The sequence below is a fragment of the Chiloscyllium punctatum genome, chromosome 10 (genome assembly GCF_047496795.1).
Source record: "Chiloscyllium punctatum isolate Juve2018m chromosome 10, sChiPun1.3, whole genome shotgun sequence".
Lineage (NCBI taxonomy): Eukaryota > Metazoa > Chordata > Chondrichthyes > Orectolobiformes > Hemiscylliidae > Chiloscyllium > Chiloscyllium punctatum.
This window is the reverse complement of record NC_092748.1, coordinates 9,483,242-9,505,285: the sequence shown is the minus strand read 5'-3', so window position 1 is coordinate 9,505,285 and position 22,044 is coordinate 9,483,242. Positions and strand designations below refer to the sequence as shown.

The 22,044-nt window shown below is 49.0% G+C and overlaps 1 protein-coding gene across 3 annotated transcripts in view; it reads right to left on the bottom strand.

Annotated features, from left to right (window-relative positions):
• col18a1a (collagen type XVIII alpha 1 chain a) overlaps positions 1–22,044 on the bottom strand; it is a 303,852-nt gene that overhangs the window by 13,301 nt on the left and 268,507 nt on the right. For all 3 annotated transcript variants that reach the window (XM_072578489.1, XM_072578488.1, XM_072578487.1), the window contains 11 exons: positions 18,560–18,613; positions 13,616–13,690; positions 13,458–13,523; positions 13,046–13,094; positions 10,619–10,708; positions 8,479–8,522; positions 7,626–7,751; positions 6,318–6,459; positions 3,696–3,754; positions 2,824–2,952; positions 346–384 (listed from right to left, as the gene is read on the bottom strand). In XM_072578489.1, coding sequence (XP_072434590.1) covers positions 346–384; positions 2,824–2,952; positions 3,696–3,754; positions 6,318–6,459; positions 7,626–7,751; positions 8,479–8,522; positions 10,619–10,708; positions 13,046–13,094; positions 13,458–13,523; positions 13,616–13,690; positions 18,560–18,613 — 873 coding nt within the window. The remainder of the gene's footprint in view (positions 1–345; positions 385–2,823; positions 2,953–3,695; positions 3,755–6,317; positions 6,460–7,625; positions 7,752–8,478; positions 8,523–10,618; positions 10,709–13,045; positions 13,095–13,457; positions 13,524–13,615; positions 13,691–18,559; positions 18,614–22,044) is intronic.

Genomic DNA, 22,044 nt, shown 5'->3' with positions numbered 1-22,044 from the left:
TGTGAAAATACGGTAAAACATGTCCAAGTTACCACGAAAACAGGGCCATTTAATTACACAAATTATATATTAACAAAAAGAGACAAAGTTAAGACAAATGAAGCACTAGGCCCTGTGTCAAAAACAAAGATCCCATTCCAGCTAGATAGAACAGATCCCGCACCCCACTATTTTGAAGGGCCCTGGCTGATATTTATCCCTCAACTAAAGTCAAGATTTTTTTTACCTCTGAGAATGAATAATGTATGGAAAAACAAAAATCATGGCTTCTATTAATAGAAGTTACTTCTGGAAATAGTACAGTGACAAATACACAGAGAAATCCAGGAGATAAGCTGTACTCACATTTATTCCAGTACCATGGTATGGAATGTATTCCCCAAGCTGTAATTACAAACAAAGTACATCACAATGTACCATGAATGGAGAACAGGAATTAAAGCAATACTGACTCATGTCACATCACCATCAGACAATCTGAAGCCAAAAGACAGTGAAAAAGTTATAAAGAAACCACCCCTCCCCCCTCCCGACCAGACTCTCGAGAAAACTATTTTGTGGACAGAGGGAGATTTATTGCCTGTGCTCAGCTGATGCTGAGCTGCACCAGTCCACAATGCCGTTAGGAAGGGAATTCCAGGTTTTTGACCCCGCAATGATGGAGGTACAGCCATATATTTCCAAGTCAGGATGGTGACGAGCTTAGAGTCATAGGGATGTACAGCACAGAAACAGACCCTTCGGTCCAACCTGTCCATGCTGACCAGATATCCCAACCCAATCTAGTCCTACCTGCCAGCACCTGGCCCATATTCCTCCAAAGCCTTCCTATTCATATACCCATCCAAATGCCTCTTAAATGTTGCAATTGTACCAGCCTCCACCACTTCCTCTGGCAGCTCATTCCATACACGTACCACCCTCTGTGTGAAAAAGATGCCCCTTAGGTCTCTTTTATATCTTTCCCCTCTCACCCTAAACCTATGCCCTCTAGTTCTGGACTCCCCGACCCCAGGGAAAAGACTTTGTCTATTTATCCTATCCATGCCCCTCATGATTTTGTAAACCTCTATAAGGTCACCCCTCAACCTCCAACGCTCCAGGGAAAACAGCCCCAGCCTGTTCAGCCTCTCCCTATAGCTGAAATCCTCCAACCCTGGCAACATCCTTGTAAATCTTTTCTGAATCCTTTCAAGTTTCTCAACATCTTTCTGATTGGAAGGAGACCAGAATTGCACACAATATTCCAACAGTAGCCTAACCAATGTCCTGTACAGCCACAACATGACCTCCCAACTCCTGTACTCAATACTCTGACCAATAAAGGAAAGCACACCAAACGCCTTCTTCACTATCCTATCTACCTGCGACTCCACTTTTAAGGAGCTACAAACCTGCACTCCAAGGTCTCTTTGTTCAGCAACACTCCCTAGGACCTTACCATTAAGTGTATAAGTCCTGCTAAGATTTGCTTTCCCAAAATGCAGCACATCGCATTTATATGAATTAAACTCCATCTGCCATTTCTCAGCCCATCGGCATATCTGATCAAGATCTCATTGTAATCTGAGGTAACCTTCTTCGCTGTCCACTACACCTTCAATTTTGGAGTCATCTGCAAACTTACTAACTGTACCTCTTATGCTCTCACCCAAATCATTTATGTAAATGACAAAAAGTAGTGGACTCAGCACCGATCCTTGTGGCACTCCACTGGTCACAGGCCTCCAGTCTGAAAATCAACCCTCCACCACCACCCTCTGTCTTCTACCTTTAAGCCAGTTCTGTATCCAAATGGCTAGTTCTCCCTGTATTCCATGAGATCTAACCTTGCTAATCAGTCTCCCATGGGAAACCTTGTCGAACGCCTTACTGAAGTCCATATAGATCACATCAACTACTCTGCCCTCATCAATCCTCTTTGTTACTTCTTCAAAAAACTCAATCAAGTTTGTGAGACATGATTTCCCACGCACAAAGCCATGTTGACTATCCTGAATCAGTCCTTGCCTTTCCAAATACATGTACATCCTGTCCCTCAGGATTCCCTCCAATAACTTGCCCACCACCGATGTCAGGCTCACTGGTCTGTAGTTCCCTGGCTTGTCCTTACCATTTTTCTTAAATAATGGCACCAGGTTGGCCAATCTCCAGTCTTCTGGCACCTCACCTGTGACTACCGATGATACAAATATCTCATCAAGAGGCCCAGCAATCATTTTCCTAGCTTCCCACAGGGCTCTGGGTACACCTGATCAGGTCCTGGGGAACTTGGAGGGGAGCTTGCATGTGGTGGTCTTCCCATGCATCTGTTGCCCTTTCCTTCTCGTTGAGTGTGGTGGGTTTGGAAGATGCCTTGGTGAGTTGCTGCAGTATATCATGTAGATAGTACACACTGCTGCCACTCTGAATCAACAGTGCTAGGAGTCAATGTTTAAATGAATGCTAATGAAGTGCCAGTCAAGCAGGCTGCTTTGTCCTGGGTGATGTCAAGCTTCCTGAGTGTTGTTGGGATGCACCCATCCAGGCAAGTGGGGAGTATTCCGTCACACTCCTGACTTGTGCCTTGTAGATGATGGAGAGGCTTTGGGGAGTCAGGGGGTGAGTTTCCCATCATAGTGTTCCTAGTCTCCGAACTGCTCTTGTAGCCACTGCGTTTATGTGATGAGTCCAGTTGAGTTTCTAGCCCCCTGCCCCCAGGATGATCGGAGCAGGAGATTCAGTGATGACAATAATCTCCTGTTGGGGATGGTCACTGCCTGACTCTTGTGCAGTGCTAACTTGGGAAGAGAGAAAGTAAGAGAATACTAAAGGCACACTTACATAAACCTGACGCCAGCCATCGCGGACTCGGATATACAAGTCTCCATTCTCCATGACATAAGCCAATGTTCCCTCATGCAGGCTGCGGGAGATACTCAGCATTGTCTGATAGGTCTGCAGCACTGTAACCTGGGGGACATAGAAAGGCCTTTCTATTGAATGCCACAGACACCATGACATAAATCAAAGATTGCAGCTTGACGTTTCGATGGCGGTAAAGTACACGGTGACTCCAAGGATTATTACACTTGGGATGAATGCCAAGTCGCCAGGGCTCAGTGCCTTCAGCCAGATGTACAAAGCAATCTGACCCACTGACCTCTCCATGGTACCTGTCAGCCAATGGGTGTAGCACTCCTTCCATGGTGAGCTTTACCTGTGTTTCCAACCCTGTCCCACTCAGCAGCTGCCCCCCTCCCACCTCACCTGCATCCCCAGCCATCATCAGCCTTCCCCCCACCACTGCACCCCCCCCATCACCAGGCCTATAGTGATTAGAGCATATCAGTTCAGTTCAACCCCACAGACTCTGAGTTCCCTGAGTGGGGCTGCTAATCTGGTCCAATCGGGGAGCCATGACTGACAGATATAACCCAGGGTGTCACAGGGTCTGTTCACTCTGAGAGCTGGCTCTGAGGGAACTGGGTCAGTGTCAAAGACTCTCCGTATGTAAATGAAGGGTGACTTGGTGACGGGAGACCGACCTCTGTGGAGTTATTTCACAGCCTGCCCATTCCCAGGCCCACCTTCTGGCCCCCATTTCTGGTTCTGAACCAACTGAAGGCATGTGACCACGCTCTGGGAGTGAATAGATTGACTCTAGTCCCTCTTCCCTCCTCAGCACTGTGACTGATTGAAGATCCCACACTTACCCCTGAAGCTGAGGCTGCAGAGCCAGGGGGACCAGGGGGACCTGGTGGTCCGACGATGCCTATGAGAGAGTGTTACAGAGAGAGAGCGAGAGAGAGCATGACAGATAGGGAGAGTGCGACAGTGAGAGACAGAGAGACAATGAAACAGAGACAGTGAGAGAGAGAGAGACAGAGACAATGAAACAGAGACAGCGAGAGAGAGAGAGACAGAGACAGTGAGAGACAGAGACAGAGACAGAAAGACAGTGAGAGACAAAATGACAGTGAGAGACAGCGAGAGTGAGAAACAGAGACAGCGAGAGACAGAGGCAGTGAGAGAGATAGAGCGAGGTAGGGACAGAGAGATTGAGACGGAGTGAGTGAGAGAGACAGTGAGAGAGAGATAAAGAGAGACAGATAGAGAGAGAGATAGAGATTGAGAGAGAATAAGAAAGACAGTGGGAGAGAGCAAGAGACAGTGAGCAAGAGAGAAAACAAGAGGGGAAAAAAAACACAAGAGTGAGAGAATGAGAAAGAGCAAGTGTGAGTGAGACAGAGTGACCAAGCAGAAAAGAGAGATAGAATGCAAGAGGGTGAGAGAGATAGAGAGAGAAATAGAGATTAATTCCACATCACACTAATGGAACCAGCCTTGTACACTGACTTATCCAAACCATAACCACCATCCCAGTGACTGGTTTCCCTCATGTCAGAGTGATTCACTAATGGGTTTGGAATTCTGTTTTCCAGCTGAACTCTCATTCTCAGCCCCAAGTTTATAAATCTCTCTGTCCTCCTCCACACACACTGACTTCATTGGCAGCAGCTTCCTCAGTTCTTCACTCCTCACTGGGGAGTGCCCATTCTTTCAAACACTGACTCCCAGCACACACTTGGTTCTTGGTACACAGCCATGTCACAACATGAGTCCATCTCTCAAATAACCTCTCTCCACACCCCCCGTAAATACCTGATCTGCACCCTATCAGCAAAATACCCACCCCATCTCCAAAATATCCTCTTCACTTCCACCCAAATGCTCTCTACTGCCTCTTCCAAAGAAAACCCTCTACTGCATCAACCTCTCTGAAATATCTCTCACACACTCATCTCCAAAAACATCTCCCCATCCCCAAAATATCCTTCATCCCATCCTTCCCCACCCTGACCTATCCCAGTCTCTACCCCATCCCTCCCCACCCTGACCTATCCCAGTCTTTACCCCTTCCCTCCCCACCCTGACCTATCCCAGTCTTTACCCCTTCCCTCCCCACCCTGACCTATCCCAGTCTCTACCCCTTCCCTCCCCACCCTGACCTATCCCAGTCTTTACCCCTTCCCTCCCCACCCTGACCTATCCCAGTCTTTACCCCTTCCCTCCCCACCCTGACCTATCCCAGTCTCTACCCCTTCCCTCCCCACCCTGACCTATCCCAGTCTCTATCCCATCCCTCCCCACCCTGACCTATCCCAGTCTTTACCCCTTCCCTCCCCACCCTGACCTATCCCAGTCTCTATCCCATCCTTCCCCACCCTGACCTATCCCAATCTCTATCCCTTCCCTCCCCACCCTGACCTATCCCAGTCTCTACCCCTTCCCTCCCCACCCTGACCTATCCCAGTCTCTATCCCATCCTTCCCCACCCTGACCTATCCCAATCTCTATCCCTTCCCTCCCCACCCTGACCTATCCCAGTCTCTACCCCTTCCCTCCCCACCCTGACCTATCCCAGTCTCTACCCCTTCCCTCCCCACCCTGACCTATCCCAATCTCTATCCCATCCCTCCCCACCCTGACCTATCCCAGTCTTTACCCCTTCCCTCCCCACCCTGACCTATCCCAGTCTCTATCCCATCCTTCCCCACCCTGACCTATCCCAGTCTTTACCCCTTCCCTCCCCACCCTGACCTATCCCAGTCTCTACCCCTTCCCTCCCCACCCTGACCTATCCCAGTCTCTACCCCTTCCCTCCCCACCCTGACCTATCCCAGTCTCTACCCCTTCCCTCCCCACCCTGACCTATCCCAGTCTCTACCCCTTCCCTCCCCACCCTGACCTATCCCAGTCTTTACCCCTTCCCTCCCCACCCTGACCTATCCCAGTCTTTACCCCTTCCCTCCCCACCCTGACCTATCCCAGTCTCTATCCCATCCTTCCCCACCCTGACCTATCCCAGTCTCTACCCCTTCCCTCCCCACCCTGACCTATCCCAGTCTTTACCCCTTCCCTCCCCACCCTGACCTATCCCAGTCTTTACCCCTTCCCTCCCCACCCTGACCTATCCCAGTCTTTACCCCTTCCCTCCCCACCCTGACCTATCCCAGTCTTTAACCCTTCCCTCCCCACCCTGACCTATCCCAGTCTTTACCCCTTCCCTCCCCACCCTGACCTATCCCAGTCTTTAACCCTTCCCTCCCCACCCTGACCTATCCCAGTCTTTAACCCTTCCCTCCCCACCCTGACCTATCCCAGTCTCTACCCCTTCCCTCCCCACCCTGACCTATCACAGTCTACCTCAGCCCATTACAATGCTCTCCACTCAAATCCATCACAACCCTGTCCACCACATTGTGTTCAACCTGACACAATTCCAAAGATGAGCTTATCAAACAAGGAAGGGGGAGAGGTGGTTTGATACCAACTTGTTCTGTGGTGTCCTGAAGCAGAAACTCCAGGGGGGCCGGGAGGCCCAGGTGGACCAGGGGCACCTGGATACCCATAACCAGGGGGTCCCGCGTTGCCTGGTAACCCTCTAGGTCCAACAATGCTGTCTCCTTTCGGTCCCTGGAGGATGAGAGGAGGATGGTTAGTCAGCAACGGGGAGTGGGGTGTAAGGCCAGAATGTTTCCCCTCAGGTGATCAAATTATTTTGTATAGAATCCGCCTCCTGTACCCCGCAACATCTGCAAATAAACACAGGGAGGGCCATACCTAGGTGTCAACCCTGGGTAACGGTCTCGTTTTTGCCTCAGCTAATGGGTCCAGTCCCACCCCTGAGGTGTGAGGACCTCATTTAACCACAGCGTTGTATCCCTGGAGGTGCAGCATTTCAACGGAGGTGCTGTCTGACCGCTCAGATGGGTATAAAGACCCCAAGGTACTACTACATGTGTGTTACCCCAAAATGTCCTGACCAATATTCTTCCTTCAGTGAACGTCTCTAAAACAGAAGATCTGCTCATTATCAGACTGCTGTTTGTGGGAGTTGCAGGCTGAGTTGTCTTTCAGACAAAATCGGAGTTGGAGTCAGTTATTTGCCCTTTCAGTCTGTTCTCCCATTCCGTATGGTCGTGGCCAACCTGATTCTTGGCCTTCGCTCCATTTTCTTGCCTCAACCCTTCTTCACCCCCAACGCCCTTTGCCCATCAGAAATCTGTCCAACGCGGCCTTGAATAGATTCAATGAGCCAGTCTGCACCCCTCTCTGGGAGGGGTACAAAATTCCAAACAGTGACAACCCTCAGTTAAACTGCACCCCCACGTTCTCGATTCCACCACAAGAGTCAACACGCTCTCTCAGGATCTGCTCTCCCAGTGATTCCCACCCACCCCCCACCCCTCCCCCCACATCCGACCCCTGAAAGTTCTATGTTTCAATCAGGTCTCTGTTCATTACTCTGAACACCAGCAAGCACAGGCCCGCTGCTCAAACCTTCCTCACTGTAAAACCCCTTCGCCCTGGAAATGCCACGTCATAGGAGTGGCTACACCTCAGAGACCTAACATAAATCTGGGCCTCTTCTCTGGCCATCGTCCTTTCTCCAAAAGATACTTTTGTCTACTTTCCTAAGAACAACTCCCCACCGAACCCAGGATGAACCAGGGGAGTTGGGAGGATAGTCTCTGGAGCCAATCTGCAAACTCAGCAACATGCAAGAATGTTCTGGCAGAAGACAGAAAGAGAGAATCTTTTTACTGGCACTCGCTGGCCACCACTTGGGAGCTTCTTACCTGAAGACCCGGTGGTCCCGGATGCCCAGGAGGACCCTGGGGCCCGGCTACACCAGAACCATAGCCATCTCCTGGTGCGCCCTTCTCTCCTTTCTGCCCCACGTCACCCGTTTCTCCTTTTGCACCCTGTCAGCATGGTGGGGGTGTTGGGGGGGGAGGTGAGGGAGACAAGAGAAGGCAGAAAATGGTGAGGAAAGGGAACAAAAAGAGACTCAAGAGCCACCACCTGTACATAGAGCATGCAGTGCAACCCCAAAACTGATGCTGACAATGCTGAGCACGTGATGCTTGGCTTGCCAACTTTGGGAGCACGCATCCAGGGCGGTTATGTCACATGACCACCAGCCCTCAAGTCACGGATACCACTGCTGGCTAAACAAGGCCAAGCCAGATGTGCACTGCCTTCCTCAGCCTTCCTGAGTCAAGTTAGAGACAAAAAAATCTGCAGATGCTGGTTTCCAAAGTAGACAAGTAGGAGGCTGGAAGAACGCAGCAAGCCAGGCAGCATCAGGAGGTGGAGAAGTCGACATTTTGGATGTAACCCTTCTCCAGGAGGGAGTCGAGTTGGCTCATTGGGTGTCTGAATCCCACTCCATCTCTGATTGCTTTTGTAAACTTGCCTGTGACCTTTCTCCCTGGGTTTTGTCCAGGAGATTAGTCTTTGATTCCCAAAGACTCATCGCAGGCACTTAACAGAGACTGACAGAGGGGGAACACATTGACCATTCTCAAGAGCTCTTCATGAGAAGAGAGAGAGGGGTGAGAATTTGAAATGAGTGCCCGATAGATGCCAGAGCTTCTAGCACCACTGGCAAACTCACAGCCGAGAGAGCAAGGAGATAGCAACACTTACTCTGAGAGAGGAGGTGAAGTCATATACCTCATGTGGGATGGTTCCTGTAACCGAACAGCGCAGAGACATGTCAGAGTTCATTAACACACAAATCTGAAGGCACAATATCATCTGAAAAGAAGCTCAAAACACAGACTGAGGTCTCCTCAGGAAACCAGTGGTGGAACTGGACTCTAGCACAGTGACTCCAAATTGCAGGAGCAACATGCATTAAGTGGAAGCCTTATGAGGACTGGCATAAACTAGTGCCTCTGAAACTGGCGCTAGGGCCTTCCTGATCTTCCTAATCTTCTGGTACCACCTTCCACATCCACAACCCCCATTACTGACGCTCAGTCGCAGCAGTGTGCACCATCTACAAGATGCTGTGCAGAAACTCGCCCGAGCTTCTCAGACAGCACCCTCCAAATCCATGAGCACTTCCATCTAGAAGGACAAAGGCAGCAGACATTTGGGAACACCACGACCTGCAAGTTTCACCATCCTGACTTGGAATTACATCCCTATTCTTTCAGTGTTGCTGGGTCACAACGCTGGAACTCCCTCTCGAACGGCACTGTGGACTGCGGCAGCTCAAGATGGCCGAAGCTCACCGTCACCTTGACAACGGACATGCAGTACATGCTGGCCTCACTAAGGAGGCTGAAGCCCCGCGAGCAAACGACTTAAAAAGTCTGGGTTGCAGTGGAAACCACCTTGTACAGGAGGTAAGATGGGGATCGCTAGATCCGTGAGATCTGGACTCATTTTGAATCTCTGATGGGGGTGGGAGGGAAACTTTGCAAGCGAATTTTTTTGCCCTGCTCGGCTCTGGGTGTTGACTTTCTGTGGAGGTTCTGAGTCACCAGGAGAGCTCTCAAGACCTGTTTGTTCCCTTTTATCGGGAGGGTCTGCCGCATCTTGTACGATTTAGCAGGCGAGTGGTAGGTTGCCCTCTGCCTGCCCCCCCCCCCCCCCGGTATCAAGGACCCTGGGGTAACAATCCTGGTTGCTGAGAGCAGGATTGTGCTCATCAGCGCCCTGGGAGGAGATGGCCAATACAACTGCAACTCAAGGTCTCCAGTTAGTTAGCAGCCTGGCACAAGTGAATTGAAATAAATTGAAATGAATCAGCTTTATTGTCACGTGTATTCAGATGAATACAGTGATAGGTTAAAAGTCATCACTTATGGCACCATCTTAGGTACAATGGTTCTGGGTATGGATTCTTCAGTACAAGTTATTCGGAAAAAGTAAAGAAATAAAACGTCCAGCATTGGGGACTGTAGGAATAAATCAGAACATAAAGAAATTAACAAGTTTAGAACAATGGTCCTTGCCACCCATCCATGCTGACACCTAGCCCCCAGTCCATGCCAGGCCTTGACAATGCCAGGGAGAGGATAGGTCTTTGAGGAAGGGTGGCCAGGAATGTGGCACTCAGTTGCCCCCTCTTTCCTGATGCCAAGTCCCTCAATTAGGCACTGACTACCTTTCAACAAGGTAGTCCTCATTTGCACTCCACAAGGCAAGTCTCAAGCTTGTCACTGAGTTAATGCCAGCGGCTGTGCTTTGAGGCTATCAAGTGGGCATTAGTTATCCAGTTCCGAGCCTCAGTTGGCAGTGGGGTACAAAGGCAATGCAAAGGTCTGCCAATCATGGCGGCGGAGGAGGGTAGATGATGAGGTCCTCACCAATTAACCCTCCTGCCTGATTAACTGGCCCACTCTGCCACCAAGCACACCACACAGGTGGGCACAGGACTCTGCCCTTTGACTCTCCAAGGGGATCCACGTTTACTGAATTGGGAAGCAGAGAAGGAATTGTCCAGTCACACCCGTGTCAGCCATTTTGGCACGGGGCAGATCTGTGAGACAGGTAGTCAGCTTTTCATGCTCGAAGGTTCAACTTCAGACTCCTAGCTGTTAAATGTTGATCACACGGCGAGCTTTTTGCCCGTTGGAAAATCACAAACCTGACAGCACAGCCTCCGTGTTCGAATGCGGAGACAAGTTGTTCTTGACTGAGACGGAAACAGTGGTTTCAGTTAATACTCCTGTGACTTTTTTATTTTCAAAACTGTGCATGGAGTTATTTCCTCCCAGACAAAGAGAGTAAGCTCCGACCTCCTCTGCTACCCCTCACCTCCCAGGTTACTCACCTGGAGGGCCAGGAAGCCCAGGCTCCCCAATATCCCCTTTCTGTCCTGGAGGGCCCATATACCCTGGGTTGCCACGGTCTCCTTTAGGGCCTGTGTGAGGGAACAGGTCGAGATAGTCATGGATTGAGGCTGTAGTCATTTATCAATCCAAGCACTGGAATTGAAAGACATTCTCTCAACACTAGTCACGAGCACATTCATTGCTCATTTCAGTCAATCATTGTCAAGTGAGGTTAGAATGTGATGATAATGTCTAATTTCACGATTCACATGTTCTTTTCTTTATTTGTTTTTGTTCACGGGATGAGGGCGTCACTAGCTGGGTAGCATTTATTACCCATTCCTAAGTGCCCAGAGGGCAGTTAAGAATCAACCACATTGCTTGTGGGTCTGGAGTCACATGTAGGTCACATGCAGTTTCCTTCCATAAAGGACACGAGTGAACCAGATGGGTTTTTCCTGACAATCAACATGGTCATCATCAGGCTCTTAATTCCAGATCTTTTTTTTTATTATTGAATTCAAATTCTATCATGTGTCACGGCAGGATTCAAACCCAGGTCCCTCAAACGTTACCCGGGTCTCTGGATTAACAGCCCAGTGATACATCACTAAGCCAGTGCATTCTCTATACGAAGAATACATTTGGACTGGGGAGTGAAGGGTTAAATGTAGAGCTAATGGAAGAACCAATGGATTTGGGAAATTACCAAACACCATTCAAAGGAGAATTCATTCGACATGTAAAGGCCAAGGTGGAAATGTGAACATACTCAGCAATGGGCTATTTTTTCTGAGTTTCTTGGTTGGGACAAACTGTCAACAGTTGCCTTCATCAGGGGGCTTGAATTAGTCATGTGGGTCTCAGATTACAGACAGGATTAAAAGGACAAACAAGTTCAGCTCTTAAAGCATCCATTTACCTTTCCGATTAAGACTGATTGATAATTAATCTACATTTTCCAGGTATGCTGTGTTGCTATGGAAATAGACCATGTAGGTTTGATATAAACTCGTCGTGTTGGGTTTATTTGTTTGCTTTCTCACAGATAGGGATGGTGTAACATTTTGAGCTGGAACAATTGGAAACATGTAGAGGGGGAGATCTGCCAAAGGCTTCTGACAATTAAGCAAAAAGGGAGTGAAGTCCACCTTTGAGTTTAGGTAGTTGCAGACTCGTAGAATGTAGCAGGAAATCTGGGGTGAAATAAAGTGAATTCCTGAGGGCTGACACACCGTGGTGTAATCCTGGGAGAGGTGAAAGTAGCATTGACAGTCTCGAAGAAACTGGGGAACTCTTCAGTGGGCTGCTTTGTTCCGTTTTGAAAGCTTAAAATGTAAGTGTTCACAAAATATGTAGAGTTAAAACATTTTATTTACTTTCTTTAACTCTTGTAAAGTATAGCTCTCAATCAAACCAAAATCAGAATTGAGGCACTTCAGCTTATCATGTTATGCTTTCTGAATGAGCAGTTACCTAGTACCTGCCTTCTCCCTTAAACCAGACACAATCTTCCTTCTCAGATAACAATCTTGAAGGTTTTGACTGAACAAGCCTACACTATATTCTCAGGAACCACCTCACAGGTATTAGCCATTAAAACTTGCAGCATAAATAATTGGCTTTTGATTTTCTTTCTATAAGTTAATGGCCTCCCTCATGATCATAATAGATAGGAAATATTGCATAGCCAAACAGGGCTGTGGTTAGCACTGCTGCCTCACGTCGCTAGAGACCCAAGTTCGATTGCACCCTCGAGTGACTGTCTATGTGGAGTTTGCACATTCTCTGTGTGGGTTTCCTCTATGTGCTCTTGGTTTCCTCCTGTCCAAAGATCAGCCATGGGAAATGCAGGGGATTACAGGGGTTGGATAGATGTTCAAAGAGTGTCAGTGCACACTTGATGGGACAAATGGCCTCTTTCAGCACTGTAGGGATTCTGTATTAGCCAGATGGATCAGAATAGTTTTCTACATGACTGAAATAAAATAGTTAGGGTGCTTAACTGACATTTTCAGCTCAATGCAGGATGGGCAGAAACCCCAAAGCTCGAATTTATGGACCCAATGAGGTGAATCCTTCACAACCTGTTGTTCATAATTTAATGACCTTTTCAATCGGTTTCAAACTGAGTCTTGGGATTGAAGGTTCCTGTGATTAAAGAAACTGATTAAAGTAGACTTGGTGTCCTGTCCATCACCTTAGATGAGAGGAATGCGGCCAATTTGTTTCCGATGGCATCCATGTCCCTGCTGCCCAGTGGAAGCCCAAATAGTTGTGCTAACATCACAGCAAGGCTGAAGATCAAAGTCTCTCCTGCAACTTCAGCAGAATAGTACAAAATCCACCAAGGCATAAACAATGACATTTATTGGAGGTGTGCATTTTATTGGAGGGCTTTTACCCAATAGACAATGAACACCTACCTTGTGGTCCATGTATTCCAGGGAATCCTTCAGCTGCTCCTCTGAACACCTGAAGAGAAGACGGGGATAATCACGAGTCAAGTATCCACAGCTCTAGTCAGTCTGAGTCACGGCTTGGAGTCAGAAACTTGTGATTACACGTCCCCACCCCGGAGTCTTCAGCTTAATCTATGGACGATCCCAACACAGTACTGAGGGAACGCCCCTGCCACCGTCTTGTGGATAAAACACTAAACCAACCTCCCCTATTTGTCAGAATTTGGTAAGCTGAAATTCTGGGTGGGGTGTGGTGCCTGATGGGAAGGTATCAGCACAGTAGCAGCATTACTAAAGAAGGGCAATAAGACGCGGACACTGGAACCATTCCAGCCATATTTAAATTGGCAGTTCAGGAAGGACATCACACACTTACGTGATCAGACGCTGGCATACCAGGTGGTCCAGGGGGTCCCGGAGGACCGGGTGGTCCTGGAATATTCTGGTAAATAGGACAATAGGAAATTGATTCAGAAAATACCTGAAGCTTAAGACGTACAATTGCCAGAATGAAACAGTGAAGGCAGGACTCACCCGGTACCCAAAACCACCACTGAAATCTCCTGGCTCACCCTTTTCGCCTTTCAGTCCATTTATGCCAGGCCGACCCTACACACGAGAGAAAGAGCGATTAGGGAAGGAAGAGAAGGCTGAAGGGTCACTAATTCACATCGACACATCGAGGAGAGAAAGTCTGCGAGGCAAATGAAGTGATCTGAACAGAGGAACGACCGGTCTGCAAGCACGATGTTGGACTTCCTGAGGTCGGACATTTCCAATCTGCAGCCGGCCAATCTGCACTCTGACCTCTCAGTCCTTGGCCTGCTTCAGGGTCTACACCTCACCCTTCAACCAGGCTTCCAGGTGGAATGTGGACTCTGACAGTATCTGACAGAAACCCCTGTCCCAGGCCTCCAATTCACCACCAGTTTGTTTCCTGGTCTTTGCAGGTTTTTAATTTTGCTCTCACCTTTCTTTTGTCCTTGCATTTGGATGGCAGCCATTAATCATCCTACCCTTCCCACCTCTTCAGGGCACAGCTTCTGTTAATTGGCTTGTCCCATTATTTCTCCCCTTGGCCTTGCGCCGTCAAATGTTTCGTCAATCACTCTCGCCTACTCTTCACCTTATCACAATCCTTCACTTCCATTATTTTTCCAATAACCCCGCCCAAACTGTTTACTTGCCAAAAAGCAGTCACATCTCTTAACCTTTCTCAGTTCAGGTGAAAGGTCATCGGTCTGAAATGTTGACTGCTTCTGCCCCCCCCCCCCCCCCACCCCCAGGCAGCCTTTCTGACCTCCCAGTGTTCCCCAGTTTGTATCTTGTTCTGGGACAATCTATCGACGAGCTCAGTTAGCTGGAGATCTTCCCGGGCCGAGGCAGTGCACGTCATTCCCCAGTTCCGTAGCTGGTGCACAAGCCAATGACCAGCATCTGCAGACATTACCCGCAGCGACTCTGAGGTGGAGCCACTGTCAGAACTTGCTTGCTCTCCTCAAAGATTTCCGGATGATCTGCTCAGGTGATTTCAGCACTCTGTCTTTCCATTTTGGATTGACACCCTTTTATTTGAACGTTTAAATGGGCCAGAGGTTGGCGCTACTCCAGGTGGTAACTTTCTCAAAGGGATGATGGGGGCACAAAGTGATGATGGGAGCACAGAGAGAGGATGGGGAGGTCAAAGGGAGGATGGGGGGTCAAAGACAAGATGGAGGGGTCAAAGGGAGGTTAGGGGCACAAAGGGAGGACGGGGGGTCAAAGGGAAGATGGAAGGATCAAAGGGGGGTTGGGGGCACTTCGGGAGGATGGGAGGGTCAAGAGAAAGATGGAGGGGTCAAAGGGAGTTTGGGGACACAAAGGACTGGCACTTCCATTTTCACCCAACTGGACTAATTGACTCAGGAGGAGATCTGTCGCTCCTTCTAACTGGGTAAGATTCAATGGTAGACACTGAGTAGTTGTTCTCCCAGCAGGGGAATCTAGATTGTGAGGGCACCATTGCAAGTTAAGGGCTGCTTATTTATGATTGGGTTAAGGATGGGATCATGGACCTTTGGAATTCTCCACCTCAGGAGGTTGCGAATGCTCCATCGTTGGGTCCAATTAAGGCTGGATCAGATACGTTTTTGGTCTCTGAGGGAATCGAGGTGACAGGGAGCGGGTGGGTGAGTGGATTTAAAGCCGAGGGGCACCCATGCTTATGCTGAATGGAGGAGAGGGCTTGAGGAGGTGTAGGAATTACTCCTGTTCTTCCTGTGTTCTAAAATGCCAGAGTGGAAGGGGTCCAGGACTTTAAAAGTAACTTGTGTGTACAAGCCAGTTTATGCATCCAGAAGAACTCAGGCACATACTGAAGAGCTGAAAGGACAAGGATAGATTGGCGTTGGAGGGGATGTATTGACCAGACTTATACTCGGGCTAAAAGGATAAAGTTATTAGAGCAGGCTGCACAGACTCTGTGTGTATTCCCTCAAGTAATGAAGATTCATTTAAGGTGAAAGGACTGGATAGAGAAAAGGTATTTCTTCCAAAGAGGGGAGACCAGAACAACAGGGGAGCGTATTAATGCCAGGTCATTCAGGGTCGATGTTGGGAAGCACATCTTCACACAAAGGATTGTGGGAAATTTGGACCCCTCCCCTCCCCCAGCCCTAACCTCCCAGATAAGTTGGGGGGAAAGGTCAAAGCTGAGTTTGAAAGGTTTCTCAGAACAGGCATCAACCTGCAACATTCAGTCCGTTTCTCTTTCTGTGCAAATGCTGCCTGACCTCCTAAGTATTTCCAGCATTTTCCGCTGTTATCTCAGTAGTTTATTATTGGGGTGATAGATTTGATTTGATAAGTGTTTTAATCTTCGAGGAGAAAGTGAGGACTGCAGATCAGAGCTGAAAATGTGTTGCTGGAAAAGCGCAGCAGGTCAGGCAGCATCCAAGGAGTGGGAGAATTAACGTTTTGGTCATGAGCCCTTCTTCAGGAATGAGGAGAGTGTGTCCAGCAGGCTAAGATAAAAGGTAGGGAGGAGGGACTTGGGGGAGGGGCGTTGGAAATGCAATAGGTGGAAGGAAGTTAAGGTGAGGGTGATAGGCCGGAGTGGGGGTGGGGACGGAGAGGTCAGGAAGAAGATTGCAGGTTAGGAAGGTGGTGCTGAGTTTGAGGGTTGGGACTGAGACAAGGTGGGGGGAGGTGAAATGAGGAAATTGGAGAAATCTGAGTTCATCCCTTGTGATTGGAGGGTTCCTAGGCAGAAGATGAGGCGCTCTTCCTCCAGCTGTCGTGTTGCTACGGTCTGGCGATGGAGGAGGCCAAGGACCTGCATGTCCTTGGTGGAGTGGGGGCGGGGGGGGAGTTAAAGTGTTGAGCCACGGGGCGGTTGGGTTGGCTGGTGCGGGTGTTCCAGAGGTGTTCTCTGAAACGTTCCGCAAGGAGGTGGCCTGTCTCCCCAATATAGAGGAGGCCACATCAGGTGCAGTGGATGCAATAGATGATGTGTGTGGAGGTGCAGGTGAATTTGTGGCGGATATGGAAGGATCCCTTGGGGCCTTGGAGGGAAGTAAGGGGGGGAGGTGTGGGCGCAAGTTTTGCATTTCTTGCGGTTGCAGGGGAAGGTGCTGGGAGTGGAGGTTGGGTTGGTGGGGGGTGTGGACCTGACGAGGGAGTCACGGAGGGAGTGGTCTTTTCGGAACGCTAATAGGGGAGGGGAGGGAAATATGTCCCTGGTGGTGGGGTCCGTTTGGAGGTGGCGGAAATAATGACGGATGATACGCTGTGTATGGAGGTTGGTGGGGTGGTAGGTGAGGACCGGTGGGGTTCTGTCCTGGTGGCGATTGGAGGGGCGGGGCTCCAGGGCAGAGGAGCGGGAAGTGGAGGAGATGCGGTGGAGAGCATCGTCGATCACGTCTGGGGGGAAATTACGGTCTTTGAAGAAGGAGGCCATCTGGGTTGTACGGTTTTGGAACTGGTCCTCCTGGAAGCAGATGCGGCGGAGATGAAGGAATTGGGAATATGGGATGGCGTTTTTACAGGGGGCAGGGTGGGAGGAGGTGTAGTCTAGGTCGTTGTGGGAGTCGGTCGGTTTATAGTAAATGTCTGTGTTGATTCGGTTGCCCGAGATAGAAATGGAGAGGTCTAGGAAGGGGAGGGAGGAGTCTGAGACGGTCCAGGTAAACTTGAGGTCGGGGTGGAAGGTGTTGGTAAAGTGGATGAACTGTTCAACCTCCTCGTGGGAGCACGAGGCAGCGCCGATACAGTCATCGATGTAGTGGAGGAAAAGGTGGGGGGTGGTGCCAGTGTAGCTGCGGAAGGTGGACTGTTCCACATATCCTACAAAGAGGCAGGCATAGCTGGGGCCCATGTGGGTGCCCTTGGCTACTCCTTTGGTTTGGAGGAAGTGGGAGGATTGGAATGAGAAGTTGTTCAGGGTGAGGACCAGTTCAGTCAGTCGAAGGAGGTGTCAGTGGAAGGGTACTGGTTGGTACGGCGGGAAAGGAAGAAGCGGAGGGCTTTGAGTCCTTCGTGATGGGGGATGGAGGTGTACAGGGACTGGATGTCCATGGTGAAGATAAGGTGTTGGGGACCGGGGAAGCGAAAATCATGGAGGAGGTGGAGGGCGTGGGTGGTGTCCCGAACATAGGTGGGGAGTTCTTGGACCAAGGGGGACAGGACCATGTCGAGGTATGCAGAGATGAGTTCGGTGGGGCAGGAGCAGGCTGAGACAATGGGTCAGCCGGGGCAGTCAGGTTTGTGGATTTTGGGCAGGAGGTAGAAACGGGCGGTGCGGGGTTGTGGGACTATGAGGTTGGAGGCGGTGGATGGGAGATCCCCTGAGGTGATGAGGTTATGGATGGTCTGGGAGATGATGGTTTGGTGGTGGGAGGTGGGGTCATGGTCAAGGGGGCAGTAGGAGGAGGTGTCCATGAGCTGGCGTTTAGCCTCAGCGGTGTAAAGGTCGGTGTGCCAAACTACTACCGCGCCTCCCTTATCTGCCGGTTTGATAGTGAGGTTGGGGTTGGAACGGAGGGAGTGGAGGGCTGCACATTCCGAGGGTGAGAGGTTGGAGTGGGTGAGAGGGGTGGAGAGGTTGAGGCGGTTAATGTCGCAGCGGCAGTTGGTTATGAAGAGATCGAGGGCGGGTAAGAGGTCAGCACGGGGTGTCCAGGTGGATGGGGTGTGCTGGAGGCGGGAGAAGGGGTCGTCAGAGGGTGGGCGGGAATCCTGTTTGAAGAAGTAGGCGCGGAGGCGAAGGCGGCGGAAGAATTTTAATCATATAGAACCAAGGACGGCAGATCAAGTTCCGGTACAGATCAGACATAATCAAAGTGAGTGGTATAGTAAGCTCGAGGGGCTGAATGCCCTCACTCTGCCAAGCGTTGGTTCAAATACACCCAGACACACTTTGCCTGCCTGTTCATCATCCAAACTCTAATCCTTTAAATTCCTGAGTTTACATGCAAAAAGAAACAAAAAATCACTCCTCACCGGTCTCCCTGGCAATCCAATTTCACCTTTTTGACCTGGGTATCCCGGCAAGCCCTGAGGAGTAGAAACAGAGATAGCGAACAATTAACTGTGATTCGAGGACACAGCTCCCAGCAAGCCTTGGGTCAATCTAAATGCTGTCTGTTTTGAACCACTGTTGAGAGGAAGCCCAGTAACATGCACTGGACTCCAAGTTCAGTCAGGTGGCTTCCTTCAGAAAACAGGCCCCATTCTTTTCATTTACAACCATTAACATAATGGCAAACCAAAGGTCTAATCCCACTATTCTAATGCAGACACATAACAGGGAGCCTGTATCATGAAGCTCCCAAATTCTAACAGGGGCACTGACGTTCCCTAGCCTGGCCTGGCCTGGTCAGCTAGTGAAGGGACTGCTCACTCTGAACGCTTTCAACAGGAAGTAGAGGGGACTAAAGGGTTCAATACAGTCATTGAACAGAAACTATTTTCTCAGAGGGAACTCCAGGCCTAAGGTGGACATAACCTTAGGGGGTGACATCAGGAAGCACTTCTTCACACTGCAATATAAAACTCTTTCCCCAAGTAAACACTGTTGGGTAACCTCAATTTTTTTAAGACGGAGCTATAGATCTTTCTTGGTTAAAGGTATCAAGAGCTACAGAGCAAAGGCACATAAATAGAGCTCCTTACAGGTCAGACAGCATCTATCTGAACGTCACCTTTGTTCAGATGTTTAATGTTGATCTCACTCTTTGTTCACCTTCTCTGCAGCTGTAACATTGTATACCTAGCTTTGTTCGATTACCCTAATGCATTTTGTGTGGTATGACCTGCCTGTACTGCATATGAAACAAAACTTTTCATTGTCCCTAGGTACATGTGACAACAATAAATCAAATTTTAAAAATCATTTTTAACTTTATTCTTTCATGGGATTGGGCATCCCTTGCATGTGTTGCGTTTTCCCAATTGCCCTTGAACTGAGCGGCTTGCCATTTCAGAGGGCGGAAAAGTGGGTCTGGAGTCACGTGTAGCCTCAGATTTCCTCCCCTGAAAGACATTAGTGAACCAAATGGGTTTTAACGACAATCAATGATAACTGTCACGATCACCATCACCGAGACTAGTTTTCATTTCAAGCGAAAGGCAAAAATTGCTTAGAGATAGTCAGCATGGTTTTGTGCGTGCAAAATCATGTCTCACAAACTTGACTGAGTTTTTTGAGGAAGTTACTCAAAAGATTGATGATGGCGTTGCAGTAAATATCGTTATTTGGATTTTAGTAAAGCCTTTGACAAGGTTCCACATGGCAGACTGATGAGTAAAGTGAGGTCACATGGGATTCAGCGTGAGCTTGCCAAATCGATACATAATTGGCTTAACAGCAGGAGACAGTGAGTAAATGGTGGAGGGTTGCTTTTTGGACAGTAGGCCTGTGACCAGCAGTGTTTCACAGGGGTCAGTTCTGGGTCCTTTTTTTGTTTCTGTAAATGATTTGGATGAGAATATATAAAGGCATGGTTTAGTGAGTTTGTAGATGATGCCAAAATTGGTGACATGGTAGACAGTGAACAAGGCTTTCTGAGATTACAAAGGGATCTTGATCAAATGGGTCAATGGGCTGAAAATGTCAGATGGGAGTTCAATCTGGATAAACGTGAGGTACTGCACTTTGGTTCAACAAACAAGAGTAGGGCTTCTACAATTAATGGTCGAAACTTGGGTAGTGTTTTAGAACAGAGGGACCTGGGGTGCAGGTACATATTTCCTTGAAGTTTGCATTACATGTAGTCAGAGTGGTTAAAAAGGCATTTGACACACTCGCCTTCATTTCTCAGTCCTTTGAATATAGGAGGGAGATGTTGGGACTTCATGTTGAGGTTGTACAGGACATTGGTGAGGCCTCTTCTGGAGTACTGTGTCCAGTTCTGGTCACCCAGTTATAGGAAGGATATTATTAAGCTTGAGAGGGTTCAGAAGAGATTTACCAGAATGTTCCCAGGTATGGAAGGTTTCAGTGGTTAGCACTGCTGCCTCACAGCGCCAGAGACCTGGGTTCAATTCCCGACTTGGGCGACTGACTGTGTGGAGTTTGCACATTCTCCCCGTGTCTGCGTGGGTTTCCTCCGGGTGCTCCGGTTTCCTCCCACAGTCCAAAGATGTGCAGGGTCAGGTGAATTGGCCATGCTAAATTTCCCGTAGTGTTAGGTAAGGGGTAAATGTAGGGGTATGGTTGGGTTGCGCTTCGGCGGGTCGGTGTGGACTTGTTGGGCCGAAGGGCCTGTTTCCCCACTGTAAGTAATCTAAAAAAAAATCTAAAGATTGGATAGGCTGGGACATTTTCACAATAGCGTTGGAGGTTGAGAGGCGATCTGATAGAAGCTTATAAAATAATGAGAGGTTTAGACAGTTAACAGTAGTTGTCTTTTCCCTAGGATGGGTGACTTCAAATCTAGGGGGCACGTTTTAAACAGAAAGATTTTAAAAAGACCTAAGAGTCAATTTCTTTACACAGAGGCTGGTTTGTGTGTGGAATGGACTTCCTGAGGAAGTGGTGGATGCTGGTACAATTATCTTTAAAAGACATTTGATAAACACATGAGTAAGGAAGGTTTGGAGGGATATGGGCCTGGAACAGGCAGGTGGGACTAGTTTAGTTTTGGATTATGTTTGGCATGGACCGAAGGGTCTGTATCCGGGCTGTATGATGCTGTTGGGTAAATGGAACTGGATTTGAACCTGTGACCCCCAAAGCCTCTGGACTGAGTGACATTCCCACTATGCCAGATACCCTTGGTGTTTTGTGTTCAAAACTTGTGTCCTAAGTGCACACGGAGAAGTGGGTGAGCTTTCAGGATCCTGTAACTCAGCAGGGAGCCTCAGAAGAAGGGAAGGAAAGCAAGGAGCAACACCAAGGCCCCAGTAAACTGGAACCAGCACAGGAGGGGGGAAACAAACTTAGAAAAGCAAAAGTGGGGGGATCAGAATCTATTTACAGAACAATCGAGGCCGATATGAGGTTTGGCTCAGGGGCCATTTGATCATTCAGGTTTATTTAGAAATTCTGCAAATACTCCATTGTGTCAGCTCAGGCAGCACGCCCAAGGAACAGAGAGAATGCTGGGGCTGAATGATCTCCAGTGCGGCCTTCCCTCTAAACCACCCAGGGGGCGCTCAAAGGCTCCGTGTATGGTGTGACCGATTCCGGCTTCGCAAGTTGCTACCACCCGTGACACGAGTAAGCAATTACAGGGATCCTAGCTCCCTGTGATGTACCTTCGATGATATGAGGAGTTTATATTGTCTGGAGCCTCAAGAAAAAAGATGTCAATGAAACACAGAAGGTTCCTAAACTGAGGGGTGGTTTCCCCTGACTGGGGAACCGGGCAGTACTGTCTCAGTATAAAGGATCGTTCATTTACCACAGAGAGAGGGACCGCGGTCTTCACTCAGAGAACTGTGTATCTTTAGAGTGCTCTCCCCCAGAGGGTGGTGGATGCTTC